Source organism: Rutidosis leptorrhynchoides, chromosome 7 (genome assembly GCF_046630445.1).
Source record: "Rutidosis leptorrhynchoides isolate AG116_Rl617_1_P2 chromosome 7, CSIRO_AGI_Rlap_v1, whole genome shotgun sequence".
Taxonomy (NCBI): domain Eukaryota; kingdom Viridiplantae; phylum Streptophyta; class Magnoliopsida; order Asterales; family Asteraceae; genus Rutidosis; species Rutidosis leptorrhynchoides.
In genome coordinates this window covers 312,229,517-312,256,865 of record NC_092339.1, presented here as the reverse complement: position 1 = coordinate 312,256,865, position 27,349 = coordinate 312,229,517, and the positions used below count along the sequence as shown (strand labels likewise).

The following is a 27,349-nucleotide window of genomic DNA, read 5'->3' as shown; positions in this document are numbered from 1 at the left end:
TTCACTTGGAGTTGGTTCTCGAAACCGATAGGTCCTTCACCTTCGATAAGTGTTGGTTTAATAGCTTCCAGTTGAGCTTCACAGATTCGTGATATAAGATTTGATTTGATTTTCAGGTTTAAGGCACGAACACGTTTAACATCGTCTTTTCGACTAAGGGCATCGGCAACTACATTTGCCTTGCCAGGATGATATTCCATCTTACAGTCATAATCGTTCAATAACTCGAGCCATCGGCTTTGCCTCATATTCAGTTGTTTTTGATCAAAGATGTGTCGAAGACTTTTATGGTCAGTGTACACCGTACAATGGGTACCATATAGATAATGTCTCCATATCTTTAATGCAAATACCACGGCACCTAACTCAAGGTCGTGTGTGGTATAGTTCTCCTCGTGTTTCTTCAACTGTCTAGATGCGTAGGCAATAACCTTTTCACGTTGCATTAAAACACAACCAAAGCCTTGCTTTGAGGCATCGCAGTAAATAACAAAATCGTCAGTACCTTCAGGTAAAGATAGAATCGGGGCTGTGGTCAACTTCTCCTTCAGAATCTTGAAAGCAGATTCCTATTCTTCGGACCACTCAAATTTCTTCCCTTTTTGTGTTAGCTTCGTAAGAGGTTTAGCAAGAAGTGAAAAATCCTTTATAAATCTCCGATAGTAACCGGCAAGTCCCAAAAATTGGTGAATATGCTTCGCAGTCTTTGGTATCTCCCAGTTCTGAATAGCAGTAATTTTAGCAGGATCAACATGTATTCCACTTCTATCAACAACATGTCCAAGGAATTGTACGATTTTGAGCCAAAACTCGCACTTAGAGAATTTAGCATAAAGTTGTTCCTTTCGTAAGAGTTCAAGAATCATACGCAAATGTTGCTCATGTTCTTTCTCACTCTTAGAATAGATCAAGATGTCATCAATGTATATAATGACGAATTTATCGAGATAGGGTTTGCAAACACGGTTCATAAGATCCATGAACACAGCAGGAGCATTGGTCAAACAAAAAGGCATGACACAGAATTCATAGTGCCCATAACGAGCGCGAAAAGCAGTCTTAGGAATATCGGATTCCTTGACTCTAAGTTGGTGATATCCGGACCTTAAATCAATCTTTGAATAAACACTTGACCCTTGAAGTTGGTCGAATAGATCATCAATACGTGGCAACGGATAACGGTTCTTGATAGTAAGCTTGTTAAGTTCGCGATAATCAATGCACATCCTTAACGTACCATCCTTCTTTTTAACAAATAGAATAGGAGCTCCCCATGGGGACGAGCTAGGACGAATGAAACCTTTATCCAATAGTTCTTGGAGTTGGTTGGATAATTCCTTCATCTCGGAGGGTGCTAAACGATACGGTGCTTTAGCAATAGGAGCAGTACCAGGAGTTAAATCAATTTGAAATTCAACTTGTCGAGGAGGTGAAAGACCAGGAAGATCTTTGGAAAACACATCGGGAAAGTCTTTAACCACAGGTACATCTTCAATACGCTTCTATTTCGATTCAATCATCTTAACGTGAGCTAAAATAGCTGGATAACCTTTCTTAAGGTATTTGCGAGTTTTAATACAGGAGATGATGTTGAGATTGGAACCACTCTTTTCACCTTGGATGATGAGAGTCTCTCCATTTCCCAATGGAACATTAACAGTTTTATCATAACACATGATATATATAAAACACTTTATATTATTAAGGAACGAGGCATTAAATAAGCCTTTTAGTGCACGATTCAGAAATAGAAATAGTTTTAAGGCATAGCCTTTACATAGACAAGAAATTTGGAAAAATAAATTAGGAAATATTAAGATTGAAGTAGTCTTCATATCTCTTCTTCTCGTCCTCAACCTTCTTCATAAACTTCTCAACTTTCTCATTCTTCGCTTTTTGTTTCTCATGCAGGAATTCGAGATTATCATAAAGATTAGAAACACCATTGTTGATTACATGGTACTTGTGGTCCCTCATAGAAAGTTGATTATTCAAGCGGTTTTCCTCCATCTTCAATCTAAAGTCAACATCTTCTCTTAGGTAGGAGAGAGATTGCTTCCCCCATCGGGCATTTCTTGTAAGGGTGCAAACCAAAGTCCACATCGGTCATGGGATAAAACAGATGTATATATATAATCTCTTTCTTTAGCTCAGCATTTTTCTCCATGAGCTTCTTGATCGCTAGGTCTTTTTCCTTCATTTGAGCATCGATCCTTGCAATATGGCGAATTAGGCCATCGGTAGTTCTTCGCAGATTCATGATCTCGTACTTGACATCAACTTCATTGTAGGAAGGAGATCGGGATCTTTTCTTTGACGGCCCAGTTTCTTCAAGACATTTCCTCTTGTCTTTATTCCTCGGGGTTGGATAGTATTCAGGAGACCCATGTAACTTTAGAGTAGTATTTGGGCTATAATTTGGTGAGGGAGGACCACCAAAGCCATAAGGTGGACTTTGGACTGGTCTTTCTGTGGAAGACCTTTCAGTATCTTTTTCGGTTGGCTTGAAAAGATTCATTTTGGTCGTTTGATGATAATTAGACATCCTAACATTAGGAAGGAGATTTTGATCAGTTTTAGGATAGGATTGTAAGGCATATGTTTTAAGATTACAAGGCAATCCTAAGTGCTTTAAAGTCTAAGGCAGGAAAGGTTATAGTTTCCTAGATTGCTAAGGCACCCTAGCTAACAAGTAAGGCACACATAAAAATGCAATCCTGGTTCTCTATAACAGCCTGGTTATGCTCTGATACCAATCTATAACGTCCTCCCAATAGGGTCTGGAAGGAACGTCACTAATATCAAAACATACCAACATATTATAATAAACGAGAACAATACTAAATGATGAATTTAACTTTAATGAGTACGCAGCGGAAAATGAAATGTCGTTACAATGACAGGAATAACAATAACGTAAATGTTCACAGGCAGAAGTAATAAATGCGATATCTCTTGATCCTATGTCCAAGTAGCATCACATAAGCAGTAAGTATAAGAGCTTGAATCAAACAGCACCTGAGACAAAACATGCTAAAGTGTCAACCAAAAAGATTGAGTGAAGTTCATAGGTTTAACAAAAAAAAGTTTGACCGTTGTTTTAGACCACAAGATTTAGTTTGTAAAGTTGATCTCCCGCAGGATCAAAAAGTTATGCCAATGCGTGATATTTAGACTAAATGTTCAAGTTTGCCCATGACAAGTTGTGTCTGTCCTTGTCGGTTTAATTTCATTATTAAGTAATATAATGACTTGGTTAAATGTATCGGGGACGTTACTCCCGATAGGCCTACCCCCAATAATTAAGCATGCCGCATCAATTAAAAATATTACTGTAGGGACTTAGTCGGACATAGCCGGGTATAGCATAGTTTAACAGTTTGGTACTTGTGTCTAAAGTGTAAAAAGTAAAAACAGCATGTGTCTCACCCCAAGTAAAAGTAAGTAAGTTTGCTAGCAATTAAAGAGGGGCTATGAATTCACCTTAAATAGCAGTTGAAGTATTCCACGCAAGAAGGAAAGTAAAGCAAGTAAGTGATCTGGATATCAACCTAGAGGTATAACGTTTGATTAGTTAATGTCTAACTGACATAAAGTATGTTTATTAATATAGCAACTATATTGACAGTGACGGTTTTCGAGAAAAGTTCCTATTTCTCAAAAGTTTCTATTTTTGGAAACTTACTATTTATGGAAAGCTTCCACTTATAGTAAGATTCTAGTTTAAGAATGTTCGGGTTATAATTCTTAACAAAGGTGTTGTACAATCTCGCCCAAACTTCGTTGCTAACATGCAATTCACTCGAATGATCTATTGTTACCGAATGGCCCAGGATCTCTTGACCAGAATCTAAGTCTTGGCATTCGAGATCTACAAGCGTCTCATAATGGTAACAAGGATCACCCTAGGCCATAAGTAGCGGTGATGTTTGTAGTCTTTGTACGCTATCTTTAATTACAACCTTCACGTTAGGTGCGTATATATATATATATATATTCATTAATTCGATTTTAATTATAATTCCTATATATTAATTCATAAAAATACTTTTATAATTTTTATTAACATATATTACTAATTATAACATGTTATTTATTTTATTTTTAATTGCATATAATTTATAACATTATTTAGATTTTTCGGTAAAAAAATAATAAACCGAAGTAAAAAGTAAAAAGTAAATAGTAAAAAGTAAAAAATAAAAAGTAAGAAAAGAATACTTACTAGTAGTAATTCTTCAAAGAGAGAATGAGAGAAATTTTTGGTGTGAGTTTGAATAAGAAATGAGGGGTATTTATACTTGAAAAAATTAGGTAAAAAGAATAAAATAATTAAAAGAAAAAGAAATAATTAAATTCTTAATGGGATTTTAAAATTCAAAAGTATTAAATGTTAGGTCATGGGATAATGCACAAAATAAAATAATAAAAATAGTTTTTCCATTACAATTTTTAATTAAAAAGTAATTTATTTATTTATTTATTTATTTATTTTCATTTATTTTAAGGATTTTTTTTATATAAATAAACAAATTGATTTAATGCTTTTCCAAGAATATTTGTCAATAATATATATTTTTTTATTTTTATTTAGTTAATAAATACAAATTTTGCATAAAATAATAAATAATTCGGTATTTTGTATTTTTAATAATAATTATGATTTTAATTATTAAACTATAGTTTTAGTAAGTTTGTAAATATTATTACATTTATATATAATTGGATTTATTATATAGTTAAATATATAATACATTAACTAAATAATAAAAGTGATACAAAGTTTATATACTTAGTTAAATTATGTCAAATTATATAAATTAATAATATATTATTTATTTAAGCGTACAATGTTGACTAAAAATTACTATTCGGTCAATATTTAATTGTATATAACAACCCTTAATACATATAGTCAGACAGATAACCCTAAGGTTAATTCAGTAAATTTAAAAGTCGAAAAGTGAGGGTTGTTACAATTAACAATGAACTACATATGTAAAGACAAGACTACTAACTTAAGGATTTCGAAACGAGACATATATGTAACGATTATCGTTGTAACGACATTTAATTGTATATATATCATATTAAGATATATTAATACATCATAATATCATGATAATATAATAATTTAACATCTCATTAGATATAATAAACAATGGGTTAACAACATTTAAGAAGATCGTTAACTTAAAGGTTTCAAAACAACACTTACATGTAACGACTAACGATGACTTAACGACTCAGTTAAAATGTATAAACATGTAGTGTTTTAATATGTATTCATACACGTTTGAAAGACTTCAAGACACTTATCAAAGTACTTATACTTAACAAAAATGCTTACAATTACATCCTCATTCATTTTCATCAACAATTCTACTCGTATGCACTCGTACAATACACAACTTCTAAATGTATTTACTATTGGTATATACACTTCAATGATCAGCTCTTATCAGTCCATGTGAGTCACCTAACCATGTGGGAACCATCATTTAACATCTAGTATGAAATATCTCACAAAATAACAAACTAATGGAGCCTATATGATTCATCCATATTCACGTGAATGAGGGTGTCCACAAACACTTTTATTTTGCAACTTACATGCATCAAACTACTCTCTCTCAAGTGTTCTTCCATTTTTCTAAGTGTTCTTCATCATCTTCATCAAAATCTAGCTCAATTTAGTTCATAAATCCATACATAAACCAAGTTATAAAACAACTACTCAAGAACACACCAACAACACTTCCAAGTTTGCTAGCTTACTTTCAATCTTGCAAATCTACTTTGAGTGATCATCCAACCTCAAGAAATCTTTCTTATTTACAGTAAGATATCTTTCTAATACAAGGTAATACTCATATTCAAACTTTGATTCAATTTCTATAACTTTAACAATCTTATTTCGAGTGAAAATCTTACTTGAACTTGTTTTCATGTCATGATTCTACTTCAAGAACTTTCAAACCATCCAAGGATCCTTTGAAGCTAGATCTATTTTTCTCATTTCCAGTAGGTTTATCCACAAAACCTGAGGTAGTAATGATGTTCATAACATCATTCGATTCATATATATATATATATATATATATATAAAACTACCTTATTCGAAGGTTTAAACTTGTAATCACTAGAATATAGTTTAGTTAATTCTAAACTTGTTCGCAAACAAAAGTTAATCCTTCTATTTTGACTTTTAAAATCAACTAGACACATGTTCTATATCTATATGATATGCTAACTTAATGATTTAAAATCTGAAAACACGAAAAATACCGTAAAACCGGATATACGCCGTCGTAGTAACACCGCGGGCTGTTTTAGGTTAGTTAATTAAAAACTATGATAAACTTTGATTTAAAAGTTGTTCTTCTGGAAAAATGATTTTTCTTATGAACATGAAACCATATCCAAAAATCATGGTTAAACTCAAAGTGGAATTATGTTTTCCAAAATGGTCATCTAGACGTCATTCTTTCGACTGAAATGACTACCTTTACAAAAACAAATTGTAATCTGTATTTATGACTATAAACTTATACTTTTTCTGTTTAGATTCATAAACTTAAGTTCAATATGAAACCATAGCAACTTGAATCACTCAAAACGGATTTAAAACGAAGAAGTTATGGGTAAAACAAGATTGGATATTTTTACTTGTTGTAGCTACGTGAAAATTGGTAACAAATCTATATTAATCATATCCTAGCTAACTTATATTGTATAATACATATATTCTAATATATTATGTAATCTTGGGATACCATAGACACGTATGCAAATGTTTTGACATATCATATCGACCCATCTATATATATTATTTGGAACAACCATAGACACTCTATATGCAGTAATGTTGGAGTTAGCTATACAGGGTTGAGGTTGATTCCAAAAATATATATACTTTGAGTTGTGATCTAGCCTGAGACGTGTATACACTGGGTCATGGATTGATTCAAGATAATATATATATCGATTTATTTCTGTACATCTAACTGTGGACAACTAGTTGTTGGTTACTAACGAGGACAGCTGACTAAATAAACTTAAAATATTAAAACATATTAAATGTTGTAAATATATTTTAAACATACTTTGATATATATGTACATATTTGTTATAGGTTCGTGAATCAACCAGTGACCAAGTCTTACTTCCCGACGAAGTAAAAATATGTGAAAGTGAGTTATAGTCCCACTTTATAAATCTAATATTTTTGGGATGAGAATACATGCGGTTTTATAAATATTTTACAAAATAGACACAAGTACGTGAAACTACATTCTATGGTTGAATTATTAAACCGAATATGCCCCTTTTTAGTCTGGTAATCTAAGAATTAGGGAACAGACACCCTAATTGACGTGAATCCTAAAAATAGATCTATTGGGCCCAACAAGCCCCATCCAAAGTACCGGATGCTTTAGTATATCGAATTTAATCATGTTCGAAGGGAGTCCCGGAATGATAGGGGATATTCTATATGCATCTTGTTAAGGTCGGTTACCAGGTGTTCACCATATGAATGATTTTTATCTCTATGTATGGGATGTATATTGAAATATGAAATCTTGTGGTCTATTATTACGATTTGATAAATATATAGGTTAAACCTATAACTCACCAACATTTTTGTTGACGTTTAAAGCATGTTTATTTTCAGGTGATTATTAAGAGCTTCCGCTGTTGCATGCTAAAATATGAACAAGATTTGGTGTCAGCATGCTTGTATAATATTGTTTAAAACTGCATTCGAAATTTACTTTATTGTAACAAATTAATAATGTAAACCAATATGTATTGGTGGTGTGTAAGTGTGATATTTTTAGATTTTCATTTCTAGATAATCTAGGTGGTGTCCTTTAAACCTTGTCGATAAAATAAAGGTTATGGTTTGTTTTAAAAACGAATGTAGTCTTTGAAAAAAACGTCTCATATAGAGGTCAAAACCTCGCAACGAAATCAATTAATATGGAACGTTTATAATCATTATGAACGGGACATTTCAATATGCTATGCTGATCGAGTTGTTATGTTTTGGAGTAACAAGAGATAGCCGCAAAAAGCCTATAGGCTAACAAGATCGAGTAGCTACATGAAGATTTGTGAGTTACGACTAATTTATCAAATGAGTATTGATCGATTAACTTGATGTTTTCGTAGCATATTTGAACGACTTTAAGTAGTTATTTTTGTGAGACCAAATATCAAGTACAACTTTGTGAAACATGGTTTTAAGAAAAGAAACAAATATGAAGTACACATCTACCATGTATGTAATAGATCTCTTTGTCTCTATTAATCGAGTCAACAGTAAGCGTCGATTTATTGGATACTTGACTATCGCTTAGAGCCAAAATTGAATTCCAGACAGGATTTAAAACCCATGAAAATTTGATTCTTGTTATAATTCAGTAGGCTTATAACTACCTTTAGTGGTTCTTGACTGTAGAAGGTATATAGAGATAGAGATACTGTAAAACTGAGAAAACAAATGTTGAACAAAAGGTATGAGTAATTGGTTTTTTATTTATAGAAAAATGTACAATGAGAGTTTGGTGGCATTTGGAATCTAGAGAGAGAGAGTGTTTTTGTTAACCAAAAAAATACATACCATAAACTCTAACTCAACACACCTATTTATACTCAAAAAAATATACTATGCAATATCTATAATAATAATAAAATTATCATCCAATTATTACTTTTATAACACTCCCCCTTGGATGATAATTTTATTAGTGAATAACTAGTACTGCCTCGTTAAAAACCTTGCTAAAGAAAACCCTTTGGGATAAAACTTTAGCTAAGGGAAAAAGAGTGCAGCATAGAGTTGACTCCCCCTCAAGTAGGCAACGCCTGAGTTGTTACATCTTCTGAACATGCCTTATGCCAATATTATGAACGTGTGTTCTGAAAATAGCAGTTGGAAGTGCTTTGGTGAAAAGGTCAGCAGAGTTTTTGCTGGACTGAACATATCTCATTTCAATCTGGTTGTCCTTAATGAGATTTTGAGTGTATGAGAAAAATCTAGGGGGTATGTGTTTTGTTCGGTCACTTTTGATATACCCTTCTTTCATCTGTGTTATGCAAGCTACATTATCTTCATAGATAGTTGTTGAACTTTTATTGCGTTCTAGTCCACAAGAATCAGTAATGAGTTGTGTCATTGATCTCAACCAAAAACATTCCCGACTGGCTTCATGTAATGCAATTACTTCGGCATGATTTGATGATGTTGCAACAAGTGTTTGTTTTTGAGAACGCCATGATATTGCGGTACCTCCATTTAGGAATACATATCCATTTTGAAATTTAGCTTTATGCGGATCAGATAAATAACCTGCATCTGCATAACCAACCAAATCTTGTTTTGATTCGTTAGAATAAAATAATTATAAATCAGTAGTTCCCCGAAGGTATCAAACTATTTGTTTGATCCCATTCCAATGTCTTTTGGTAGGGGCTGAGCTGAACCTTGTCAACAAATTAACTGCAAAAGAAATGTCAGATCTTGTATAATCTATAAGATACATAAGAACCTCAATTGCACTAAAATATAGAACTTCCAATCTGTTAAAATTTTCATGATCTTCGCAGGGATGAAATAGATCAGTGTCAATATTGAGTGATCTAACAACAATGAGTTTGTCTTTAAAAAAAAATGTTTTAAAATCTTTTCGGTATAAGTTGTTTGATGTACAAGTAAACCATTAGGCATATGCTCAATTTGCAATCCAAGGTAATACTTGGTTTTTTCAAGATCTTTCATTTCAAAATAATTCTTTAGAAGTTGAATGATTTCATAGATCTCTTTATTTGTTCATATGATGTTAAGAACATTGACATAAACAACTACGATCTCATATCCGAACATTGTTTTTATAAAACATACGTGCAAAATAAGTTTATATTTATACCCTTTTTTTTATCAAGTAGTCATTTAATCGGTTATACCACATACGTCCCGTTTGTATAAACTCACTTAGAAATCTTTGTGATTTAATGGAATATATTCCCTTGGGTTTTACATTAGATGCTTATGATACCTTAACCCTTTAGGTATATTCATATATATCACTATTAAGTGATCCATACAGATAAGTAGTAACAACATTCATGAGATGCATTTAAATAACTACCAGGTTGATTAAGTATCTAATAAGTAATTGTATCCATTACAGGAGGATAATTTTTCCTCCTAATTCATTTCTGGTCTTTGTGAGAAATATTGAGTTACAAGTCTAGTTTTGCCTTGTAACTTCATTTGCACATTTCTTTTCGGATAAAAATTCATTTGTATCCCATACGTTTCACATCTTTAAAAGTGATAACGATTGATCCGAAAACTTTTCTTTTATCGAGCGATTCTAATTCAGCTCTTATTGCTCCTTTCCATTGAGCTCAATCATGTCCATTTTGTATATTCAATGACATATTTTAGTTCCAGATCATCATCTTTATTCATGATGTCATTGTAACATTATATGAAAATATCTCATAGAGATTTTAGTTTCATTTCGGTTCCATAATATTGCATAATTTATCGCAATTTTAGTATTTACATTTATCAATATCCTCTGCAGAAGGAATATTGATTTGTGGTTCTTCTTGAACACTTTCTCTTACCTCATTATCAGCTGATTTTCTTTTTCGAGGATTTTTATCTTCGGAACCAATTGATCTTCCACGTTTGATGCGTGGCAAAGACTCAACAGTGACATTATTGCCAGCTTTTGGAATTTCAGTTCGAGCTGGAGCATTTATCGCTGGTATATATATGATTTAGTCACTTTTTTATATCTGTAAATGCATAAAGTAATTAATTTGCAAGTTCTTGCATATGCATTATTTTTGAACTTTCGTTTCACATTCTTTTGTGCGAGTTCAATATACCTTAATTGATGTTCACATCATGAAGCATCATTTTATTTTTTATTTTTATTTCTCCCCCTAATCTAGGGAACAATGTTTTATTAAAATGACAATCAGCAAAACGTGCTGTAAAAACATCACCCATCATGGGTTCAATATATCTTATGATTGAAGATGTTTTATATCCAAAATATATTATCATCTTTCTTTGAAGAACCATTTTATTGTGTTGTGGTGATACAATTGGAACATACACTGCACAACCAATGTTTTAAGGTAGAAAATATTTGGCTCTTGGCCAAAATCAAGTATTAAGTGAAAATATTTACGACTTCCACATGGTATAATGCGAATTAATGTCGCAGCATGTAAATTTACATGTCCACATATAAATATTGAGAGATTTGTACTCATTATCAATTTTCTAGTTATTAGCTGTAAGCGTTTATCTATTGATTCAGCTAAACCAATTTTGTGTATGCACATGAGCAACTGGATGTTCAACAACAATCCCTGTAGATATATAATGATCATTAAATGCTTGCGATGTTAACTCACCAGCATTATCAAGTCTCATCCTTTTAATGGTGTAATCAGAATAATGTGTTCTCAATTTAATAATTTGTGCAAGAAACTTTGCAAATGCCATATTACGGCTTGATAACATACAAATATGAGACCATCCGCTAGATGCGTCTATTAGAACCATGAAATATCAAAATGGTTCATATGATGGATGAATTGGTTCATATATCTTACCTTGAATTCTTTCAAGAAACATTTGTGATTCTTTTTCACAATATACTTTTCATTAATCACCATATGTGCTTTCCATTAATCACCATATGTGTTTTTTTTTTTTTTTTATAAATCACCATATGTGTTTTTTTATTTTATCATATATCCTTTTCACCATATACGCTTTTAATCATATGCGCTGTGTTTTTCACCATATGCGCTTTTAATCATATGCGATTTTCATCATATGCGTTGTGCTTTTCATCATATTCGCTTTTTATCATATGCGCTTATCATATGCGATGCGCTTTTTATCATATGCGCTTTTTTATGTGAATAGTAAATTAATTAATTTCGTTTTACTATTCATATGAATTAATTTAGATTTACTATTTTGTTAATTGAGTAATATATATATACATCATATACTTGTGACTCCGAAGGCTCAAATGAATTTGACCATATAGTTATACGTTGTACCTTGCACATTAATTTTCAGTAGAAGCTTTAGATGCATATTATTTTCAGTAGAAGCTTTAGATGCACTTTTTTTTAATCACCAAATACCACAAACACTTTGTTTGCGTTTGTTCATAGTCATCAATGAAAACCATTTTCTTTAATTTTATTTTATACAATAAAATTAACGCATCATTATTCTTTTCAAAAACAATAATCTATTGTTATTGTTCACTTGTGCCATGTTTAACAACAAAAGTCAACAACCTCTGTCTTGTTTGTTGTGGCAACCAAAAACAACCTTTGCTTTTGTTATCGAGAATCCAAGACCAAAAAACAATTAATTTTTAATTAATCTTTTATCAAAATCATAAATGATTTTATTGATCTACGTTGATATGGCCATAAAGAATTGACGGCTGACCTACTTTTGTAAGTGTATTTCGGCTATCATCCCGAAAACGCACAACGACTTTTTTTTTTTATGAACTATTTGTTTCATATCTTGCTTAGGCAATTATTGTGAACATTTGGTCCCTATAAGAGCATTTATTTTTTAGACTTTTAGTTGATTTGTACTTGTCACAATTAGGGATAGCACCCGCGGGTCGTGGATGCGGATCCATTGGATCCATCACCCGTACCCGCGGATTTTTTTTAAGAGACATCCAATTGAACCCTTGTTCGTTGAAACAATTTGACTATATTTTTACTCCCCATTATTAAACGGACCATTTTGATGCACACTCTTAAAAAAATAATTTGTTTTTTAAGTTTTATTATTCAACCTCCTTTTTTCAACGGTCACGTTTTTAACAAAACATTTGACAAGTTTGGAAAAAAGTTTTTTATTGATTATCATCAAAAGTTTTCTATTGTCACTCTACTGGATGAAATTATGGCATACAACCAAAATTGCAACCCAACACTACATAAGAACAAAAAGGTTGTTTTTAATTAATATATGTATATGTGTTAAACTCGAAATAATAATAACTTATTTTAGAAAATTAACATAAAACATGTTGAAACATTTTTGTCACATTTAGCTCATCAAGTCTAATACTTATCATTGATAGATTTTATCACGTCTAGGAGATGTTTACTTTTTTCTTGTATTAAGTCCTACTTTCATTTACCTTTGTTTGGAAAAAAGTTTTTTTTTTTACTTTGCTTTCACCCTTTCTGTAAAACTCATTTAAACACTTTCTTTGTTTTTTTTTTTTTAAAAAAAACTTCCTTTTTTTACGTTACCCGTAAATTATAAATATATAAAAAAAAAATTTTTTTTATTTTTTTTTTCTAGTTTTTAAAAGGCCACTTGACCAATTTTTTAATTCTTTCACAACACCTGATATCGTGATCGTGACCTTTCACCAAAGCAAGAGATATTCTTGATAAACTAAACACGGACTCGTGTTTGAAATTGTCGGCCACAAAAAAATTCATTTGATAAAAGTATATATATTTTTTTTAGTTATAGAAGGAGACCACTTCATTTTCAATACTTCATTTTTGACAAAAAACTATTCCATTTTACCATCCCTTTTTTTTTCTTACTTTAACTTTTAAGATATACTTTTAATAAAAATACAAACTACTTTTTCTTATTTTAACTTTTAAGATTTACTTTTAATAAAAATACAAACTACTTTTTGTATTTTAACTTTTAAGATTTACTTTTAATAAAAGTACAAACTACTTTTTCTTATTTTAACTTTTAAGATTTACTTTTAATAAAAATACAAACTATTTTTTTATTTTAACTTTTAAAATTATAAATTTAAGAATAAACATTAGTATGCATGAAATAAATAATGATTAATTGCATAAGTAATCATAAATGTTAGATAACATATAAAGACCCCGTCGTATTCGTATTGATCGGAATTAATCTCGACCCATGGTACCGTGTTGTCAAATGACGTGTTGCATACATAAAGTACCGTGTTGTCAAATGACGTGTTGCGTACAATCATGAGGTCTTATTAACATAAATATAAATGTTAGTGAAGTTAATAAGAGTTAGATTACAGAAAATATAATTCAGGTGGTATAACCGACCATATATAACTTAAATAACATAAATATAAATGTTAGTGAAGTTAGTAAAAGTTAGATTACAGAAATATAATTCAGGTGGTATAACCGACCATATATAACTTAAATAACATAAATATAAATGTTAGTGAAGTTAGTAAAAGTTAGATTACAGAAATATAATTCAGGTGGTATAACCGACCATATATAACTTAAATAACATAAATATAAATGTTAGTAGTCCAAAATTTGATATATTCGAGTCTGAAAATTATTAATAATTTCATACCTTGATTAGTGATTCGTGATCGTTTGAGATATCTTTTAATTACACTAAGCTTTTCGTGCTGATAACGTGTTATAATTCAGTAGGCTTATAACTACCTTTAGTGGTTCTTGACTGTAGAAGGTATATAGAGATAGAGATACTGTAAAACTGAGAAAACAAATGTTGAACAAAAGGTATGAGTAATTGGTTTTTTATTTATAGAAAAATGTACAATGAGAGTTTGGTGGCATTTGGAATCTAGAGAGAGAGAGTGTTTTTGTTAACCAAAAAAATACATACCATAAACTCTAACTCAACACACCTATTTATACTCAAAAAAATATACTATGCAATATTTATAATAATAATAAAATTATCATCCAATTATTACTTTTATAACAATTCTATCATTTTACATGGTGTCTCATTTTTTATTTTTATTTTTAAAAATTTTCCTACTTATAGGCCGGAGATCCTTTTGAAAGGAATCTCTTTATCCATAGAATATTGAGAGGGATGACTTTCTCTACTCTTGGGAGTGTTTCACTTCTGGTGGAGAAATGACTTGTCTTTTTTCTAGGATAGGGGAAAGATTGTCTACATCTCACCTCCCCCATACCTCGCATATGCGGGATTAGGTTTGTTGTTGTTGTTGTTGTTGTAATAGATCTCTAAACAAAATTACATGTACTTAGAGATATGTATTTTTGTAACATGTCAAGACAAGGTTGTATGGACGTTGAATATGTACCAACTTGATGTTTTCAAACATATTTATTTAAGTTTTAATATCCATGACAATCTCTTTACATTCCTTTTTTCCTTTATGTATTAAAAAACTTGAGAATACATTTACGAAAAAATTAAACACCTTTATAAAAAGCAAGTTTTATGAACCTTATTTTAATTATCGACTTTATTATATATATATATATATACATACTACCTCCGTCTCATTTCAATAGGGCAGTATTCCAGTTTGGGCTGTCCCATTCTGATATTCCACTTCTATAAATAGAAATGAAAGAAGATATTTCATTGGTGGATCTGGAGAGAGAAGATATTTCATTGGTGAAGAAATGAAGTTAGTGAAATTTCTTAAAACTGCGTGTTTTTTGTCTGTGGACTATTGAAATGAGACGGAGGGAGTATATATATATATATATATATATATATATATATATATATATATATATATGACCAGTGGCGATACTTGAACCTGATCACAGATGGGGCGGGTTTAAGATTTTATTAAATTTTTCAATTGCAGCTGGGGCGAATACTAAAAAAAACCTTATTTTTATAGTAATTTTTTTTTAATTTTTTAGTGTTAATTAAAAAAAAATTCAACTGGGGCGGGTGCCCCGCCCCGTCTCAACAATGTTCCACCGGTCAGTATTTATTTTGAAATCGTTTAACTCGAAAACCAAACTAGAACCAAACCGAAAAACCAAAACCGAATATAAAAAACGGTTTTCAAATCGAGTAAAACCGAATTTGAATTCGGTTATTGGTTTTAAAAATTTTGAATTCGGTTAAACCGAAAACCGAATTCAAAACCGAATTCAAAAATTTTAATATATATAAGTTGTATATTCGTGTTTTAATGTCATTATATTTTGGTATCCAATTATCCAAATAGGTTATCACTCATATGATGATTAGGTGACCTATATTATATTTATGTTACTCAAATTATTATGTACATCTTCCTAATAACGGAAGCAATAAACGTCACAATTAAGCTGTAAATATTAATAAATCATCGAATTCTTGATCTATTAATTATACGTCATTGTTTTAAGTTGTAAATAACTAAGACATCAGTAACACCACAATTAAACTACCTTAGTTTCGAATTTTTTCATAATTGTTGGTTTTAACCGAACCGGAACCGAATCCGAATTCGAATTCGGTTTTCGGTTCGGTTTTGCCCAAAAAGTTTCAAAACCGAATACACCGAACCGGATACACTGAATAAACCGAAAACCGAACCGATGAACACCCTTACATAATTATATCTTGTTCATCTGACACAAAATGTAGCTAATCGGATGTCCTTAACAAGGTTTCAAAAACAATTTGTCTATAGTAATGATACCTTAAGTAGAAAGGAAGATCATACACTCATACACATGATAATTATAGAATTGCTAAACTTATGTATCTGGATTGTTGATAGTCAAGTTCTTCACCTGGTGCAGAATTCGTCTAAATAAGGGAGACACAAAAATCAAATTAGACCCAAGAGGGTCGACAGTGGCGAATCTATGATGAAAAATTAACGGGGTACCAATTTTTTTTCAAATCTAATTATATTTGAATGTTATTTTAGTGGTTGTTTACCTCCGAAATACCATAAATTTTAAGAATAAATGGGGTCCTATATTTAAATTTAGTGGTGTCAAATAAAATTTAAAGAATACATTATATATATTTTTTACACTAGTGGGGTCATAGGACCCCACTCATTACCCTCTACATTCGCCCTTGAGGGTGGACTGGAGTGGAGAGCGGTATTAATTGTATACTCCATCCGTCTCATATAATTGTTTTTTAGATAATGAGTTACTACGTCAAATATTATTAACTAATAAAGAATGAGTACAATACAAAACAACTACTACGCGCACACTTAGAAGCCCAACAACCAACCAACTAGCTAAACAACATCAAAACCACACCGACTATGAATTGTTCTAAAAAAAAAAAAAAACAATTTTGAAATATCATCATTACATTTTATTATTTGTACACTTTACAGTTTTACCTCTTACTTTTAACTATAATTTTTGGTCTTACATACATAGTTAGGATATAGTTAGAATATAAATATAAATGAACTTTATTTCTTTATTTTAATCTATATATGGAAATATGGAATATGAATATGAATGGAAATGAACAATTGATTTGAAACAACCTGAAAAATAATACTGAATAATAAATATAGGATCGAGAGAGTTTTTTCTTGAGGAAGAAACGAAATCAGTACTCTAACTAGATAAATTTTTTATATATATAAAAATTGTTATACTCCAATGTGTGTAATTCATCCGATTATGGGTCTCGTCGCTCATGTAGCTGTCAACTAGGGGTTCTACTCGCTATTGAGGACCCAAAGTGGTGGTTATTCGGGATGTTTCATATGTGAATCGAAAATTTTTTGTTATACTTATACAATGAAGATCTAGAGAGAACCAATGGTAGGAGAGAACTCATGAAATTCACTGATTGAACTCAATCTATGTGCAAATTGAGCCCAATCTGTGTGCAGATTGAGCTCAATCTATGTGCAGATTAACTTAATCTGTGTGTAGATTCAGTTTAATCTGTGAGTTCTATGAATTTTCACTCACTCTTAGTTTTCTCTGATCAATATATATATATATATATATATATATATATATATATATATATATATATATATATATATATAGAGGATCCAGTGAGAACTTTTTAGTGTGAGAACTCTAGGAACTCCAAAAACACTTCAAATATACTGTAATTCGAGCAAAAAATGTGCACGGACGAGCAAAGAAAAGAAATTCGAGCAAAAATCAAAAACATGGACGAACAAAAAATTCATAGTCGAGGAAAAATTTATTTTTTTTGTTCGAATTTCAAAATGTAGAACACATTTTTGTTCGAATATCAGTATTTTTGTTCGACTACCCGTGTGTTCTACATTTTTTTGTTCGTCTATCAAAAATGTAGAACACAAATTTATTCGCCCGCCTTTTTTCGTTCGAATATCACGTTTTTTGTTCGAATTGCTCGTTTTTTGTTCGCTCTTGTCCAATTTTTTGCTCGAATTGCTCTTTTATTGTTCGCCCGTGTCCTATTTTTGCTCGAATATCTTTTTTTGCTCGAATTTCCCTTTTTTGCTCGAATTTCAGTGTATTTTTGAGTTCTCAAGGTTCTTATACAAAAAAAGTTCTCATTTGATCTCTCTACTATATATATATATATATATATATATGTATATATATATGTATATATATATGTATATGTATATGTATATGTCTATGTCTGTGTGTGTTGCAATAATGAGAGGAGAAAGATGAGGGCACGTTTATGGTTGGTTTTTCGGAGACATGAGTTTGAGAAAATAATTACAACCACGATGCGAACGATGATCCCTTGCACGTGTGCATCTAATCTAATTCTAATTATAACTATAACTATGTTTTCCAGCCTGGCAAGATCATGTGGTGTTGCCAAACCTCCAACGAAATGTACAACTTATTACACAACTAAAATAGTCGACAAGTGATTATATATATATATATATATATATATATATATATATATATATATATATATATATATATATATATATATATATATATATATATATATATATATTAATAATGAGATTGGAATCACTGATGAGAGATCATCAAATGAGTTCGGAGCACCACGTGATCATATTCATTTCACGTGTCAATGGTGTTTCACTGAACAACTGTCATAAGACAAACTCTACGTGTAGTCATCTTTAGGAGACACCCCATGAACAACTGTAATAAGACATGCTCGGAGAGCGATGCCTCAAGAGGACACCCCCTGAACATATGCCACAAGACAAGCTCTGACAGCGATGCTTTCAGAGGACTCTATAACCAACTGCAAATCAAATTGCATTGTAAAATGCCAAGTGAGACTCAAACTTGAGACTTCACCGACACCTAGAAGAGCACTAATCACAAGTGATTAAATATTAATGTTATCTGTTTTTTTATTATTTTTTAAAAGCAAGTAACATATTTTTTATTAATTTTTATTGACATATGGGGAGATATATATATATACATGATAAGTAAAAGATCACAATACAACGGCCTAGCCTATGGACAATAGCAATGATTGAATAAACAAACGACCATCCACGATAACATAACTACTGAAGGTCAAGCTGCGAATTAGCCTATCCCAGTTCGACTATTTTGCAGCAAAATATAATACCCTGGATTAATTACCCATTGATGTCACTCCAAATTTACTCTCTTTTGACGCCTTGAAAACCAACTGAAACTTGTGGCTTGAATATTGGCTATACTCGATGAATTCTTGGATTTTGTTGTTTCGAGACATCCAGGCACACCCATTTGGATGCCTACCATATCAAGGGTATATGTTTACTCATACATATTACATATTTACATATACTGTCATAAGACAAGCTCAGACAACGATGTCTTTAGAGGACTCCATAACCAACTGCAAAGCAAAGTGCATTATAAAATATTCAGGTGAGACTCGAAGTTGAGACCTCAAGAACACTCAGAATGGCGTTAACCACAAGTGATTAAATATTAATGCTATATGTTTTTTTTTAAGCAAGTAACATATTTTTATTAATTTTTATTGAGGTATGGGGATATATACATGCAATATACAGGATCACAAAACAACTGCCTAGCCTATGTAGAATAGCAACGATTGAATAAACAAACGACCATCCATGATAACATAATCAGGTCAAGCTGCGAATTAGCCTATTCCACTTCGATTTTTCAGTCCATTTTATTATTATTATGCATCATTGAAATCTACTGTCAGTTTTGCTACAAATGATATTTACTCTGATCAATATAAATTTGCAGGTAAAGAAACTATAACAAGGGCAAGATGAGATTTTCATTGAATTAAAATAAAAAAAATAGTTTAGTTCCATCTTTTTCATTGAATTAAAATAAAAAAAAATAGTTTAGTTCCATCTTGCACAGGGGCGGATCTAGGATTCATACACACTGGTTGCACAAAATAATAATTTGTTGTTGTAAATTTTTTTTTTTAAGTAAGACATTATAATTTTATTTACAATTACAATAGAACTAAAAGGTTATTTTCAAAGTATATAATACTACAAAACAAATGTTGAGATGAAGTTATAATACAAGAACACTGGACAAGAAACTATAATTATATTAACAATATAACTAAGGAAATTTACAAAGCTTAGTACCACAAAATAGATGCCGAGGGTGAATTATAAATACAGATCGCAAAACGAGTAGAAAGGATCAAAATAACAATAATACCGATAGTGTTTCAGTACAAAAGATAATAAGTAGCCTCCTAGCTAGTTCAGTTGTCCTCTACGATCTTCCATCCTTTGAAAGCGTTTCATTACGGCTTCATCTTTTATATTAAGAAGTACTTCTTTTTCTATGACACCAATTAGACAGTCGTTTAAAAAAGCATCACCCATTCGATTTCGTAATTCGGATTTCACAAGCTTCATTGCAGAAAAAACATCTTTCAACAGTTGCAGTTGCAACAGGTAAAACTAAAGCTAGCTTTAGCAATCGATAAACATAACGATATGAAATATGTTTTCCAGTTTCCACCATTAATCTAGAAAGGTCGGCGATCCCATTCAAACTCGTAAATTTCTCATCATGTCGAATAATGTCATAATAGACGTCAAGTTCACTCTCAAGTAGTTCCCTTTCCGTATGAGTAAAGTCAGATGGATACATCTTACTCAAATTCAACAACTTTTGTTTATCAAACAAAGAAAACGAATCACGTGGGCTCAAAGCGGACATATTAGAAAGCAATTCGGTACTTATCTCACTAAAACGATCATTAAACTCTTGAATTTGTCTATCCATCACAGTAGTAAAGATATCAACCTTGAAATAATGGCGATTGGTAAAGTTGGTCTTTCGGTTTCTTGATATAATATAAAGTTCATCCATATCCAAACTTCCAAGAGTATGTTGTTTACAAAAAGAATACGCACGCTTCAATATTTCATCAAACCCTTTTTCTCTAAACTTTTGCAATGATCGTTTTGTTCCGTGCACCAATGTAACCGCTTCTACAATATTTTGATCTTTTCTTTGAAGAGATTGTGACAACGCATTTGTTAAGCCTAAAATTCGCAACATCAAGTGCAAATAGAACACAAAATCAAATGTGTTAAAATATGATAAAATACCGGATGCTTGACGTCGGCTTAAAGGATTGTCACCATCTTTTTTCACATACTCCAGCACCTGGACAACTTCTGGAAACAAAGAAATCAAACCTAACATTGTTTTGTGATGAGAACCCCATCGTGTATCTCCTGCTCGTATAAGGGAGAGCTCTTGGTGTAGCCCCGTTCCTGTTTCAATTTCACCCTTACCAATTTCTTTTTGTATTCTATCCTTGTAAGATTCTCGAATCATATCTTTTCGTTTACAAGAAGCGCAAACAACGTTAATCACCACACCTAGCATATCAAAGAAGTTCCTGACACCCTCATGGTGTTTCGCTATTGCCACGACCACCAACTGAAGCTGGTGAGCGAAACAATGAATATAATATGCTGAGCTATTATCTTTTAAGATCAAAGCTTTTAATCCATTAAATTCTCCTTGCATATTACTTGCTCCATCATAACCTTGGCCTCTTATCTATTCAAAAATTCAATGCACTTTTTTAACTAATAAAGTAAATAGAGATATACATAGTGGTATAGACTTAATAAGTTAATAAACATTTCATACCTGTTTCAAACTCACATTATGTTCAGCAAATAAATTATCGATCGCACCTTTAAGAGTTAAAGACGATGTCTCTTTCACATGAACAACACCAACAAATCTTTCCTTAACCAGTCCACGTGCATCAACATATCTTAAAACCGCGACCATTTGTTCTTTTTTAGATATGTCACTAGACTTATCAACCAACAAGGAAAACACATCTTTGCCGATTTCGTCAAATATGAAATTTAGTATCTCTTTAGCAAAACAACTAGCGATTTCTTTCTGAATTTTGGGGGACACTAGCTTACGATTCTTGGGTGCTTTTAATAGAACCTTGCGAACATCCTCATTTTGGTTTTCAATTAACCTTAATGTTTCCAAATAAAGTCCCTTATGAATAGAGTTTTCACTCTCATCATGACCACGAATTGGTAGTGTTTTAAACATCAAGAATCTAACAACATCCAGTGAAGCTTTTAGTTGAATTCGGTATTCTTCATTGTCACGTTCACTTTGCCTATGAAAAAGAACAACAATAGATTGCTTTGGTTTCATTAAGTCTTCGCATTTTTTGAGTGCCTTATGGTGAAAGCTAGTGATATCACCCACATGGATAGCAAGTCTCTTCTTTTTACCCCAACTATCAAATCCCGAAGATAGAAATGCGTCACTTCCAGCTTGTTGTCCAAATTGATCTCTAAATAAATAACAACACAAACAATAAACTTTATTTGCCTTTACACTATACTCTAACCATGGATAATCTTTATACCAAGTTGACACAAAACGTCTTTCCTTGTCGCCTATTGTTTTTTGTGGGAACAAATAACCGCTTGGTTGACATGGTCCTCTTTGACAATATAGTCGTCTTATTTCTTCTCTTTGATTAGGATTATAGTCTAAAATTGGTTTTCTATCCGCGGGATCCCATGGAAGATCATTTACATCGATATTTTTGGGCATTGAAGGTGTAGAGCTAGGTTGCGAATTATATTGACTTGAAGATTCTCCATCAACCGATGATATTTTTCTTTTAAAATATTTTTCCATTAAAATCTGTAAAAGGGTACCAATTGTTAGCTATAGAAAGCAACATATAAAGAATATTGGGACACATTTTCACATCAATGTATCCATCAGTGTATCTAGTATCTAGTATTTTAATTAAACGAACCCTCAAAGGCTTTCACTTTCACGATAACAATTAAACAATGTTATTTAGAAGAAAACATATGTTTCGACCAATTAACCAATTATACAAGGTCAACATTAGGTTAACAATTAACCAATTAAACAAGGTCAATATAAACAAGGTCAATTAAAAATAAGATCAACATCTGATTTGTGAACTTGATTTGATTATTTGAACAAAACCTACTTACCTACCTTGAATTGAACAAAACCTACCTATTGAACACTTGAATTGGGTAATACAATGTGTTCCTTTGAACCTTGAATGAACAATTTTGATACCCATAATTTATGATAACAACTTATAAGATAAGAGAGATTATAATTACCGTAGTTCGTAGATTCGTAGTTGGCTTGCAAGATATGCTCAGTTTTCTAGTCGCCGATAGCAGGGGCGGATCTAGGATTCATACACACTGGTTGCACAAAATAATAATTTTTTGTTGTAATTTTTTTTTAAGCAAGACATTATAGTTTTATTTACAATTACAATAGAACTAGAAGGTTATTTTCAAAGTATATAATACTACAAAACAAATGTTGAGATGGAGTTATAATACAAGAACACTGGACAAGAAACTATAATTATATTAACAATATAACTAAGGAAATTTACAAAGCTTAGTACCACAAAATAGATGCCGAGGGTGAATTATAAATACAGATCGCAAAACGAGTAGAAAGGATCAAAATAACAATAATACCGATAGTGTTTCAGTACAAAAGATAATAAGTAGCCTCCTAGCTAGTTCAATTGTCCTCTACGATCTTCCATCCTTTGAAAGCGTTTCATTACGGCTTCATCTTTTATATTAAGAAGTACTTCTTTTTCTATGGCACCAATTAGACAGTCGTTTAAAAAAGCATCACCCATTCGATTTCGTAATTCGGATTTCACAAGCTTCATTGCAGAAAAACATCTTTCAACAGTTGCAGTTGCAACAGGCAAAACTAAAGCTAGCTTTAGCAATCGATAAACATAACGATATGAAATATGTTTTCCAGTTTCCACCATTAATCTAGAAAGGTCGGCGATCCCATTCAAACTCGTAAATTTCTCATCATGTCGAATAATGTCATAATAGACATCAAGTTCACTCTCAAGTAGTTCCCTTTCCGTATGAGTAAAGTCAGATGGATACATCTTACTCAAATTCAACAACTTTTGTTTATCAAATAAAGAAAACGAATCACGTGGGCTCAAAGCGGACATATTAGAAAGCAATTCGGTACTTATCTCACTAAAACGATCATTAAACTCTTGAATTTATCTATCCATCACTGTAGTAAAGATATCAACCTTGAAATAATGGCGATTGGTAAAGTTGGTCTTTCGGTTTCTTGATATAATATAAAGTTCATCCATATCCAAACTTTCAAGAGTATGTTGTTCACAAAAAGAATACGCATGCTTCAATATTTCATCAAACCCTTTTTCTCTAAACTTTAGCAATGAACGTTTTGTTCCGTGCACCAATGAAACCGCTTCTACAACATTTTGATCTTTTCTTTGAAGAGATTGTGACAACGCATTTGTTAAGCCTAAAATTCGCAACATCAAGTGCAAATACAACACAAAATCGAATGTGTTAAAATATGATAAAATACCGGATGCTTGACGTCGGCTTAAAGGATTGTCACCATCTTTTTTCACATACTCCAGCACCTGGACAACTTCTGGAAACAAAGAAATCAAACCTAACATTGTTTTGTGATGAGAACCCCATCGTGTATCTCCTGCTCGTATAAGGGAGAGCTCTTGGTGTAGCCCCGTTCCTGTTTCAATTTCACCCTTACCAATTTCTTTTTGTATTCTATCCTTGTAAGATTCTCGAATCATATCTTTTCGTTTACAAGAAGCGCATACAACGTTAATCACCACACCTAGCATATCAAAGAAGTTCCCGACACCCTCATGGTGTTTCGCTATTGTCGCGACCACCAACTGAAGCTGGTGAGCGAAACAATGAATATAATATGCTGAGCTATTATCTTTTAAGATCAAAGCTTTTAATCCATTAAATTCTCCTCGCATATTACTTGCTCCATCATAACCTTGGCCTCTTATCTATTCAAAAATTCAATGCACTTTTTTAACTAATAAAGTAAATAGAGATATACATAGTGGTATAGACTTAATAAGTTAATAAACATTTCATACCTGTTTCAAACTCACATTAGGTTCAGCAAATAAATTATCGATCTCACCTTTAAGAGTTAAAGAACAAAAATAGATTGCTTTGGTTTCATTAAGTCTTCGCATTTTTTGAGTGCCTTATGGTGAAAGCTAGTGATATCACCCACATAGATAGCAAGTCTCTTCTTTTTACCCCAACTATCAAATCCCGAAGATAGAAATGCGTCACTTCCAGCTTGTTGTCCAAATTGATCTCTAAATAAATAACAACACAAACAATAAACTTTGTTTGCCTTTACACTATACTCTAACCATGGATAATATTTATACCAAGTTGACACAAAACGTCTTTCCTTGTCGCATATTGTTTTTTATGGGAACAAATAATCGCTTGGTTGACATGGTCCTCTTTGACAATATAGTCGTCTTATTTCTTCTCTTTGATTAGGATTATAGTCTAAAATTGGTTTTCTATCGGCGGGATCCCATGGAAGATCATTTGCATCGATATTTTTGGGCATTGAAGGTGTAGAGCTAGGTTGCGAATTGATATTTTTCTTTTAAAATATTTTTCCATTAAAATCTGTAAAAGGGTACCAATTGTTAGCTATAGAAAGCAACATATAAAGAATATTGGACACATTTTCACATCAATGTATCCATCAGAGTATCTAGTATCTAGTATTTTAATTAAACAAACCCTCAAAGGCTTTCACTTTCACGATAACAATTAAACAATGTTATTTAGAAGAAAACATATGTTTCGACCAATTAACCAATTATACAAGGTCAACATTAGGTTAACAATTAACCAATTAAACAAGGTCAATATAAACAAAGTCAATTAAAAATAAGATCAACATCTGATTTGTGAACGTGATTTGATTATTTGAACAAAACCTACTTACCTACCTTGAATTGAACAAAACCTACCTACTGAACACTTGAATTGGGTAATACAATGTGTTCCTTTGAACCTTGAATGAACAATTTTGATACCCATAATTTATGATAACAACTTATAAGATAAGAGAGATTATAATTACCGTAGTTCGTAGATTCGTAGTTGGCTTGCAAGATACGCTCAGTTTTCTAGTCGCCGATAGTCTGATACGAGGAGTACAAAAGATTTTTTTTTTTAAGACTCAATTTATTCAAAGACTCAATTAGATAAATGGGCTTAAAGGTGCACTCAAATAATCAAATGGTTTCATTTAGTTAAGGCCCAAAAAATTGCACTAAATGGACTTTTTTCAATGCTTGCAAGTGCAACCAATAACAATACATTACATCTGCCCCTGGCCGATAGTCTGATACGAGGAGTACAAAAGATTTATTTTTTAAAGACTCAATTTATTCAAAGACTCAATTAGATAAATGGGCTTAAAGGTGCACTCAAATAATCCAATGGTTTCATTTAGTTAAGGCCCAAAAAAATTGCACTAAATGGACTTTTTTCAATGATTGCAAGTGCAACCAATAACAATACATTACATCCACCCCTGATCTTGCATATAATAGAATTCTACTTCGTCAGGTATGTCCATTCTTACATGGTTTTACATAACTCTGTTTGAAATACAATCAAAGTTCCGAAAATGCCTTTCGTTAAGTGATACTTGTCGTAAGTGATATTGTATGTACATCACTCTAAACACATTGGAAATGGAAATAAACAAAGTGAGATAATCATTTAAGGCGTTGAGATTTGTATGCATGAAAATATAACCTTAATTGGTCCATTGATAAGTGTTGGATGTGAAGGATATCAAAACAAAAGTCGAAGGAAACGGTTTAAGGGAGGAGGTGCACCGCGGCCTTGGAAGGCGCGACGCGGTCTAACACAAGAACAGAGCATCAGTTTGAAGAAAACGTCTGTCCAGAGTTTTGACTTAGAGGCGCGGCGCGGCCCCATCTGAGCGTGGCGCGGCTAGTGTCTGACGGGTAGTTTCCATATTTATGTTTTTTCTTGTTCTCCAAGGTGTTTTTGACCTATATAAGCATCCTATTGTAACACTCATGTATGTGGATGAATTATATCAATAAAATCTCCTTAGTTGGTCCGTGGATTAAAGTAATCGACATTCGATTACATATAACCACGTTAAATCTCGCGTTCTTTAATTTTATTATTGTTCTTTC

At 31.8% G+C, this 27,349-nt stretch overlaps 2 protein-coding genes across 2 annotated transcripts in view; both read right to left on the bottom strand.

Moving 5' to 3' along the window:
- Window positions 1–24,283, bottom strand: part of LOC139860170 (uncharacterized) — a 36,814-nt gene extending 12,531 nt beyond the window's left edge. The window contains exons 1-4 of the mRNA XM_071848943.1: window positions 23,867–24,283; window positions 21,898–22,959; window positions 20,606–21,804; window positions 19,375–19,511 (exon numbers count right to left, since the gene is read on the bottom strand). Of these exons, the coding sequence (XP_071705044.1) occupies window positions 19,375–19,511; window positions 20,606–21,804; window positions 21,898–22,959; window positions 23,867–24,283 (2,815 nt within the window). The remainder of the gene's footprint in view (window positions 1–19,374; window positions 19,512–20,605; window positions 21,805–21,897; window positions 22,960–23,866) is intronic.
- A 54-nt stretch (window positions 24,284–24,337) lies between these two features.
- On the bottom strand, window positions 24,338–25,728 carry LOC139860169 (uncharacterized). The gene is made up of 4 exons (XM_071848942.1): window positions 25,589–25,728; window positions 25,371–25,462; window positions 25,232–25,278; window positions 24,338–25,138 (listed from the first exon to the last, which is right to left on the bottom strand). Exons 1-4 carry the CDS (start codon window positions 25,726–25,728, stop codon window positions 24,338–24,340), a joined length of 1,080 nt encoding a protein of 359 aa, XP_071705043.1.
- Window positions 25,729–27,349: the final 1,621 nt, after the last annotated feature.

What these genes read in the sequence shown, in the direction of transcription:
- LOC139860169 (XM_071848942.1), bottom strand. Translation starts at nt 25,728, where the DNA reads ATGCCCAAAAATATCGATGCAAATGATCTTCCATGGGATCCCGCCGAT. An exon ending in TGTCAACCAAGCGATTATTT is followed by an intron (nt 25,463 to 25,588) that starts GTTCCCATAAAA and finishes TTATTTATTTAG; the next exon opens with AGATCAATTTGGACAACAAG. An exon ending in CTAATGTGAGTTTGAAACAG is followed by an intron (nt 25,139 to 25,231) that starts GTATGAAATGTT and finishes ATTTTTGAATAG; the next exon opens with ATAAGAGGCCAAGGTTATGA.